This window comes from Pseudochaenichthys georgianus, chromosome 13 (assembly GCF_902827115.2).
Source record: "Pseudochaenichthys georgianus chromosome 13, fPseGeo1.2, whole genome shotgun sequence".
In the NCBI taxonomy this organism is placed as follows: Eukaryota; Metazoa; Chordata; class Actinopteri; order Perciformes; family Channichthyidae; genus Pseudochaenichthys; species Pseudochaenichthys georgianus.
Genome location: NC_047515.1, coordinates 26395103 through 26405354, shown reverse-complemented (window position 1 = coordinate 26405354; position 10252 = coordinate 26395103). Strand labels below are relative to the sequence as shown.

Sequence of the window (10252 nt, the reverse complement as noted above, 5' to 3'; positions counted from 1 at the left end):
TCAACCTCACCAACCTCCCGGACCGAGAAAAAGAAGATGTGCTGGATATGCCCATCGTTCCTGAGGGGATTTTCGGCTCCGCTCTCGCTTCCATGCAGAGGAGGTGTGAGTCGAAAAAGAAGGAAGACGAGGCCCTCCACCTCTGTCTCCCTCGAAGGGTCCAGCCGCTGCCTCCGCAACAGCGACCCTTCGCCCAAGCTGCTCCGAACCCTGCTGGATCTAGAGTACCAGATCAGCAGAGGTCGCAGCCCGCCCCGAGTCCCCAGCCCAGGCAGGAGACGAGGGCGAGTTGGTCTAGAAAATCTCCGGTCCCGGCTGCAGCCCAGGCGCAGCCAACCCAGAATTTCGGCCAGCAATCAAGGAGGAAGAAGCGAGCGGCATGACAGCCCCTCCTTCTCCCCTCTGTGACAGAGCTGGAAGTTCCTTCTCCGGCTCGAATTGTGTTCCCGCTGCCTCGAGAGATGCCTCAACGCCATCCTCAAGTCCGCACAAAACACATGTCACATCATTATTGTTTGAATAAACCATTTTTCGCTGACGCATCCAGGCTTCGGCCAAGGGCGCAGCTCAAAAAAATGAAAAGAAAAACAATAAACAGTCCGTTAACCATAAATCCCCTTCTGAGAGCAGCTACGGCCTCTCTCAAAAGGCGGATAATAAACGGGTCTGTGAAGGCACCACCGCCACGCGCATGCGCAGTGCCGGTTGGGGCTTTAAGGGCACTACCGCCACGTGCGCACGTAGTGCCGGCTAGAGCTGTAAAGAATGGCCCGTCAATCCTTTCCCTTTCGAGAGCAGCTACGGCATCTCTCAAAGGACGGATTATTGACGGGCCCGTGAAGCCACCGCCACGTGCGTGCGCAGTGACGGTGGGGACTGTTGAAATGGGGTACCACCGTGTTCAGACACTAGAGGGCCCCATGACACAACAAACAGAGTCTCAGAGGGCAAGAGATGTGACATCTCCGCTGGCTCTAAGGAGCACACAGTGGAAGATGCTCACAACATCTGCTTGGGTTTTCAAGACAGTAACACGGGGTTACAGACTCCAATTCGCTGTCACCCCCCCTCGTTTCTCGGGCATTTTGTATTCACAAGCCCGGGGAGAGTCAGCCCATATTCTAGAGAGAGAGATCCTCTCACTTCTAGAAAAGAGAGCTATATCTGTTGTACCTGCCGAGCAGAGTCAGAGTGGTTTTTATTCCAAGTACTTCCTCGTCCCCAAACGAGGAGGGAACGGAATCCGGCCAATACTGGATTTGAGGGTTCTGAACAGATATCTAAAAAGATATAAATTCAGAATGCTCACTCACACATCTCTGCTGCGTCTCGTGCGACAAGATGATTGGTTTACATCAGTCGACCTGAAAGATGCGTATTTCCACATCCCAGTATATTATCCACACAGGAAATATCTGAGATTCGCATTTCAGGGGATCTGTTACGAATACAGAGTACTTCCCTTCGGCCTGTCTCTCAGTCCAAGAGTGTTTGTACGATGTACGGAAGCCGCGATAGCCCCGTTAAGACAACAGGGTATTCGCTTGGCGACCTACCTAGACGACTGGCTGCTTCTCGCACAGTCGGAGCACGAGGCTATTACGCAGACAAATGTTCTCGTAAAGCACCTGCTCAACCTGGGGTTCATAATAAACACAGAGAAGAGCATGTTGGGCCGCGCGCAGACTATAATCTTCCTGGGTTTACACCTGAACTCGGTGCCCTTTTCAGCTCGCCTGTCAGCGGAAAGAGTGAAAGCTTTCAGAGCTTGTCTCGCTTTATTCCAGCGTCGCAAACATGTTCTCTTCAGAACATGCCTGCGGTTGATGGGGCTCATGGCGTCAGCCATCCTGGTCGTACGACTAGGACGCTTACACATGAGGGAGTTTCAGCGCTGGGTAGCCGCCTTAAAACTAAACCCCGCGCGTCATGGCGCGCGGAGGGTAATGGTTACTGTGAAATGCGTAACGGCACTGCGCCACTGGCTGCACCCGACTTTTCTGTACGGGGCGTGCCTATGGGTGCTGTCCTTTCACGAAGGGTGGTCACCACAGACGCATGTCTGACAGGTTGGGGAGGTATTTATGAAGGCCGTCCGGTGAGGGGTCTCTGGAGCAGAGACCTCCAGCGGGCACACATAAATTACCTGGAGCTTTTAGCGGTGTGCCTCACCCTAAAGCACTTCCTGCCTTTTCTCAGAGGACACCATGTCCTCGTGAGGACAGACAATACGACGACAATATCGTATATAAACCGCCAAGGGGGTTTGCGCCACTTTAAGGTACACCACTTTATGCAGACTGGACTCTACATCCAAGGATTGTGAGCCAGCTGTGGGTGCGTTATGGCAGAGCCATGGTGGATCTGTTCGCATCAAAAGAAAATGCTCAATGTCAGCTGTTCTTTTCGATGCGCGACTTAAACGCACCGTTAGGCGTGGACGCACTCGCACACGTTTGGCCTTCGGACCTTCTGTACGCGTTCCCACCCTTGGCTCTGATTCCCCAAACTCTGGCAAGAGTGAGGGAACAACGCCACACACTTATCCTGATAGCTCCGCACTGGCCCGCTATGTACTGGCTGGCGGAGATTTATCAGCTGCTGTGCGGGCAGCCATGGCAGCTCCCACTACACAGGGGCATACTGTCGGGGGTGGGGGGTGAGATTTTTCACCCACACCCAGAGCGCTTGGCCTTATGGGCCTGGCCCGTGAGTGGTACAACCTGAATATAGTGAGACTCCCTCATAGGGTGTTAACACTATTCAGAGTGCGAGAGATTCCTACACCAGGTCTCTCTAACATAGTGCTGTTACTGACCCTGGCTTCCGCCAGGCGAGCCAGTAATGTTTTCAGACACTGTCTGTACATGTACCCAATGGATATTGAGACATTTCCTCAGCCGCTGGGTCCCTACGGGGAACAGCAGCGGGTTTTGCTGTGTCCAGTTTGTGCTTACGCACCTGTATGGACAGACCAGGGGTGCTTAATGGGTCATAATGACCAACTCCTGGTGTCCTGGGCTAACCCTTAAAGGGGGCAAGCCGGTTACTAAGCAACGGCTCTCCCACTGTCGTGTGGAGGCTATTGCTTTGAGACCCTTACGAGTCAGAGTTTGCAGGCACCTTCAGGTCCGCAAGCTCTTTCAAATCAGGGTCTGGCTGCATCCTGGGCTCTGTCCAGGATGTCTCCCATCCAAGACATCTGTGCAGCGGCAAGCGGGTCTTCGCCACTCACTTTTGTCCGCTTTTACAGGCTAGGCGTCTCCGCTCCAAGCGTGGCCCGAGCAGTGCTGGGCACCTTGTTGAGTCGGGACTCCACCTGTTAAATTCTGGTTGGTCGGTGGTCTTCGAGATAAGCTCGTCTGGCAATACGGGAGCTACAATATCCCATAGTGAGACATCGAACGGAGTGTTATGAATGAGAACTATAGGTTACTTACGTAACCCCAGTTGTCAGAGTGACATGAAGTGAGATGTCTCACCAGACGGCCCTCCTTGCTATGGTGAAGCGAGAAGAGGTGCTTATTTTGAATGACGCATGCGTCGTGGCGCAAGCTACTTATAGGGGGTGATTTCCCCTGACGTTGACGTCAAGATCACCAGCCAATCAGGATTGGCGTAATGAGATTGATGCTTCTGTTTGCTCCGCGATGAGGCGCATCCCATAGTGAGACATCGAACGGAGTGTTACTCTGAGTCCTGGGGTTACGTAGGTAACCTATAGTTTCTGGTTTGGCTAGCTAACAGTTTTCACACAAAAAAAGTAAAACACTAATGCAAGTAAAAACAAGAAAAAAACAAGATATGAAAACATAGAAATAATGTGGGATAGTTTCTCGGTCAAAGTTATATTTCTCAGGTACTGGAGTCAAACAAGAAATTGTCAAATGTAAAAAAGTGTTTCAACTGTATGTGAAGATTTAATTTCCACAGTAAAACACATTGTTTCTAGCTGATTCTTTGATGTCTCCTTTTAGAGGCACACCATGCTAATACTGTCAGAGAATCAGCTCTAGCTGTGAAAACAAGGAGCCTTCTCAGGACTAAATGCATTGCTGCATGACCTTGAACAAGGTGAATGAGCATCGCTGTTCCAGTCAGTTTATGCCAAACTCTAACTCCCCGAATGCAAACATGCGTCTCTTACAGCCCACTGTCATACATGGTTCAGATATTACCATGCACATCTGATTTACGAGCACTACAACTGAGACATGACAAATCTAGGCAGTTACCTGGTGCAGTAAGCTGTGGTGGTCTGTCAGCTGTGCTCACTCAGGGGAAGCTGATGCAGTTACTCGAGCATGGCACCTATTCTTATACACCCAAACATTAACAGCTGATTCATCAAAATATCCTAAATTGCTGTTCAGAATAATAGAATCTCTATTGTTTGCCAGCAGAATAAAATGCTCTCTAGCAGAGCAATTAATTAACTGAATTGGCCCCGATTATGTTATTTTGTTGTTGTGAAATTAGCTATGAGGTTGTTCAGATTTTATTCCAAAAACAACAGAAAACACTAATGCTTATCAAGAGATTGAATTCAGAGTGAAAAAGTTAGATCTCAAAACTGAAAAATTGAGAAAGTACAATTATTTGGTCGTTCAACTTTGCAGAAGAATGAAGGAATTCATTTTTGTGGAAATTATATTATTGGACTTGGCATGACCCAAACTTGGATTGAAAAATATATATGTTTTGCCAAGCTTTGTTCAAAATACACATTTCTTAGTTTGCAATGACCAAAGTGTTTTATGAAAGAAGTCATTGTCTGAAGGTGTTGGGTCTCATGTGGAATTACTTGCAGCTGCATGAAAATAAAAAAACATAACTGTCTACTAAACTTAACTTTTGTTATGCATTACAGTTATACAAAATTAGCTCATCTATCGTGTGTTAAGCTGAATGTAAAAGCAAGTCAAATCAAAGTTCTAAAAAAATACTTTTAGAGATGTCGTGCAGCTAACTTCCAAGCAACTAATGACTAACGCCTCTGTCACACCACAAAAACACCCATTTCCGTTGAATGTCAGATTCTTTATTTTTTCCCTCCTCTGGCTCCACACAAACAACTCTTTAAACCACACCCAAGGAGAGTAAAACGGTCTGGGTCACATCCCCCACCAGCATTTGGATCCAGGCATCAGCCAACCAACGTATAACTCTCATTTACTCAAAGAACAAGAAAGAGACACCATGGAATCAGGCCAGACCCGTGCTGCGGTTCCAACTTACCTGGGATGGTCCATTTTTAACACCATATGCTGCTGTCTGCCTCTAGGAATTGCTGCCATTGTCTGCTCCTGTAAGGTGAGTTAATTATTTTTCCTGTTTTTTCTATTGTTGGCAGGTTTGTTTTAAATGCTATGATTATTTAAACTTCAGTCAAACTACTTTTTTCTAACAAATGACTTCTGACACTTGCTTTTCAAAGGCACAAAATGCCAATGCTGTTGGAGAATCAACTGAAGCTGCAAGTGCATCAAAGACAGCCAAGACCCTAAATGTCGTCGGACTTGTCCTTGGAATAATTATGATCATCATAATCATCGCGGTCAAAGCCACGATGTGAAGACAACATTGATGAGGACTGTTTTTCCAGCACATGAGTTGGAATTTCAGCAATGCCTTTGTTACTTTAACCTTCCCATCCCCCACACACGGGACCCCCTAAGTAAAAACAGATGTAAGAGAGTGAGAGTGAGTGTGAGTGTGTGTGCGCGTGTGTATGTGTAAAAACACAGATTCTACATGCGTTTGTATTTGTATATCTTCTGATCAAGAGCCCATACAGAAATGCCACGCGTAAAATAAAAATAAAACATCAAGGAGAACACTGTTTTGTTGTCAATTTAGTTTAGTATCAATTTAAGGGTCAGGTTAGAATTAAAGTCTTCAATCAAATCAGTGAAATCTGAAAACCTTTAAAAAAGAAATAGAGTTTTTATATATGATTGAAAATAATAGTACATAGTAAAGTTTATTTCTATAACTGGTGTATTTTTAAACTTTCATATTAACATTCCACAATTGTATGGAAGCATACACGTCCTGAGTTATGTTTAACCAATTTTTTTTCTCTCTATGGCCTTTGTGGGACAAATATTACTTTGCATTCTGATTGTAACACTTTATAGAGTAAACTGTGCCTTGTTACTTATTGTCGCAATGATCAATAAGTAGATGTCAGGTCATACATTTTGGTAAAGTGACTTCATGATATGTAACATTTATGTGTTTAAACAATATTTTTAATCAAGGAGAATGCTTGCAAAAAGAGTTCTTAAAACATTGAGCACACAGTGGCATGCTTTTTTCTCCGTGGAAGGAAGGAAGTTCTTGTAATGCAAGGATGTTTATTCTGTCTTCTTGGAGATAAATGTTTGTCTGTAAAACATCTGCCAATCCTTAGGTCTTCTTCTCTTTGTGTAAAAAATGCATTTTCCTCAGCCTTCATCTCTGAAGTGCTTAAAATAAAGAATAGATGTTTTGTGAGATGTCTTTGTCTTCTTTCATAGAAGAATTTCCCTTACACTTCAGAGCTCTTGTGCCTTAAAAGTCCTTCAAGATGGGAGAGCAGTGACGCTTATCTGTGCTTCCTCTGAAGATCCTCCACTTCCTGATGCCATAATCACAAACAGACACACAAGAGACACACAAGTCAGCTCTTGTTAGCCCCCCGACACAGAAAAATGGTATACTGCAACTAGAGAACTGACAGACAATACATGAAAGAGCAATCACTCTGAGAAATCTTAAAGATACATTCTCAACGCTCAGTGGAAAACAATCAGAGGGAGGTCATATTTTGTTCTTACATTTTCAGAAAGCAATCCTCTGCTTGGTTTGGGAGACCTGTAAAGCAAGGAGGCAGCATAAACATCTGAAAGTGTTCAATTTAAGAAGGGGCCTCTTGGTCCTGAATAAACAAACTCAAATTGGCTTCCTGTCCAGTGGAAGGCAAGCCCAGTATGGCCTGAAACAACTCCCCCAGACATGCCTGCAGTATCTAAGATATACAAAAAGAGAAGACAATTAAAATGAACTTCACATCATGAAAACGTTAACCCACTCCCTGAGTTCAGCTCAATTCAAGCTACACTTGGAATCAAAATGTATTTTCAAACTACAACAGTTTCCAAAACCCTTAATTATTGAGTCACATAGAGTGTTTCTCTGTACCTTGAAGAAAAGTCTGTGGAAGGCAGGACTAGAGTCAGAGCTCATGTCTTTAATCTTGATGTGGGACAGACAGTGGAGCAGCAGCAGAGAGAATCCACCGACCGACTGTAGCCTCTGGCGGCGGATAAACAGCGTCTGCTCGGCCTCCTGTCAACAGAGCAGCCTTTCACAGTAACACATTACAGCTCTACAAAGACATCTTTCACTGATTAAAAAAAAAAGCAAGCATGGCATTCCATGTTCAATACAACACTTCTTGGCTGCTATTTGAAAAGAAATTAAAGGATTAGTTTTACATTAAGTTTTATGATTGACCTCAATATATAAATAAGGAAATGCAGCAAATGGTAGCTAAGAGGGTAAAAAGTGCCTGCCAATACAAACGTCTTTAACTTCTACTAGAATCCTTGTGTGTACCTACAAGGATATCACTTAATTTGTGTAATCAATGTACATTCTAAATGTGAAAAAGGGACAATTTTAATTATTGCAAACTCTTAATACCAGCATATGTGTACAAGGCCATCGCATAAAATGGCTACAGCTGGTTTTCCCCTTCAATTAGGGAGTATACAACAATCTGAAAGAATGTGAAACAAGCAAAAACGCCCAAGGAACAAACTTTATAACCTTGAGATCCTGCAGGAAATCTGGGGGTTGACGAATTGCTGATTATTTCCTATTTTGAGCGGCCTATTATTCTGAGCTCTCTAGCCTGTGAGCGGAGTAGGGTGAGGGCAGTCGGAGTCTTTTTGTGTCCAGATATCAGCCGGGCTAAGCAGGATGTTAGGATATAAAGCCTTTACTGTTGGGATGTTACACTTTATCGCCCCTTGGGTTACAAAAGATGTTACAGCAGATAGACAAAATAGGGTTCTGTTGCTGTCTGAGATGTTTTGCCCTAACATTCTGGTGGATACAAGTTTAGTGCAGAGGGACTGTGGTTGTTCCACTTTTGCTTACTGTCTCTTGTTTAAACACCTTTTACTATTACCTCCTTTCCTCCATGAAAGATGATCTGCATTACTTTAAACTATTTTAGGTCGCCATACTTTAATATGCTATTTAGGTCACTTTTTTCTTAAATTGCTGTCACCATGTGTACTTATTTGTCTTTTTGTATGCATCTACACTGAACAAAAATATAAATGCAACACTGTTTTTGCTCCCATTTTTCATGAGATGAACTCAAAGATCTAAAACATTTTCTATATCCTCCTGGGACCCAGCCCATTGAAAATGTCCACTGTAGTGGACATTTTGTTAACATGAATCTCCTTTTACTCTTTTGAGCTACTCTATCAATCCCTGATGTGCTGTACAGAGGACATCCTGGTATTTCCAGTGATATGTCATTGGTTAAAATTGCATGCTGGGAAGTTCCTCTTTCTTTTCATCCAAAATGGCTGGCATACGAAAAACAAAATGGTATAGAAGCAGTAGGAGAAGTCAAATATTGTTGAATAATTGAAATTTTTACGATGAAAATCATATATGTTCTTGTTTATTAACATGTGAGGAACTATATAATTAGTTCTGAAAGCAATTAAATAATTCAAGTTTTCAAATAACAGCCCTTTTATAAATGTCCATTCTAGTGGACGTCAGGACTATCTTCATGGACTTTATGACTCAATATTGTTGCAGGAGATGGAACTGAAGCAGACATTTTCTGTACCAGATAGTTAAGGGAGATTAAGATTTTGAGCTCTCAGATGATGAGAGAGATGAGACTTTCACACCTGGGATAGAAGAGGGTCAAGAATAAGGGGGGGAAAGATGCAAGATGCTCCATGAGCGCACAGATAGATAGATATAGACAGATAGGGACGAGCTGGAAAGACATGGCCCTCTGTGTGCCAAGAGTAGCACGTATGTCTTATTGTTGTTTTAATTTTAAGTGGAGCCATGAAAAATGAGAATTGTCTCAGGAATGCAAGCTTTGTTTCTATGAGCATGGTCAAATGGAGACCACATCCATAAAATTAGTCAAGATGACCCTACAGCCCGTGCTGACTGGAGTCAATGAGGTACTTTCCCACTACATTGACTACAAAGTCTTTGAAGATCTGGAAAGATTCACCAAAAACCAAGCTAGATTTGTATTGACCAAATAAACAGCAATGTTCAGATCAATTACTTATTCATGTTTTAAATAAAGGTGAATGTATTATTGCATTAATATCACTCTATAACCATAATACGTTACATAGTCCATCTGTTAATTTTGGCTGTCTTTTCAAACTAATATGTTCCCGACGTCCTCTACAGTGGACATACTGTAACATTTAAAAAAAAAAAAAAAGTCTAAATTGCAAGATGTTTTTTATAGGAAGTAAATCACAAAAAAAAGGAAATTGGAAGACACTTTTTTTCCTCGGGTCCCAGGAGGATATACACAAAATAACCATTTCTCTCAAATATTGTTCACAAATGGGGCGAAGCCTGCGAGCTAGTTCAGGCAGTCAACTCGACCACTTATGCTGCATTCATACATAACGCCCCCTTGCCGCTCTACAACCAACCAAACAGAGTCTCCTTAATATGCCGCTCTATTTAACCTGCCAGATCTCTCTCCATGCATTGCTTGCTGCTGCTATTGCTGCGTTCATTTGCTATTGCTGCGTTCATGTTCGTGCTGCTGTGTTTCATGTTGCTGCTGCTTGCCTGCCGGTGCTGTCCTTGCAAATGTCTATTGCAATCTCCGACTCCGGAACCGAATCATCATACGCAAGAAGCCGTAAGAAATGCCTCATTCCCGAAACACAGGCTAGCTCAGAGCATGGTTCAGACGCCGCTGGAACGAGCCACAGCTCCCGCACGACACACATTCAGGTGTCCCTTCCGTCCTCATCTGGAGTCACTTTTAATATCCTTTGGGCCAGAGGAAGTCCCGAGTTCTACGCCAGCTCTGGTAACAACCCTTCTCTTGTGTGTCAGCTAAGAGTCGCACTGTCTCTCGGTCGGTGGGTATTTAAACACCAAAAAAGGCAGGAGCAAGCTGACTCCTGCATTCCCAAAGTACCTGCCATCCTGTCCTACCTTCTCGAAGTAAAATCAGCGCTTG

The 10252-nt window shown here is 44.0% G+C and overlaps 1 protein-coding gene across 1 annotated transcript in view; it reads right to left on the bottom strand.

The window, feature by feature from the left end:
• Positions 1-5573: 5573 nt before the first annotated feature.
• Positions 5574-10252, bottom strand: part of LOC117457027 (uncharacterized) — a 52084-nt gene continuing 47405 nt past the window's right edge. The window contains exons 32-34 of the mRNA XM_034096895.2: positions 7186-7332; positions 6822-6858; positions 5574-6622 (exon numbers count right to left, since the gene is read on the bottom strand). Of these exons, the coding sequence (XP_033952786.1) occupies positions 6826-6858; positions 7186-7332 (180 nt within the window). The 3' untranslated portion in view covers positions 5574-6622; positions 6822-6825. The remainder of the gene's footprint in view (positions 6623-6821; positions 6859-7185; positions 7333-10252) is intronic.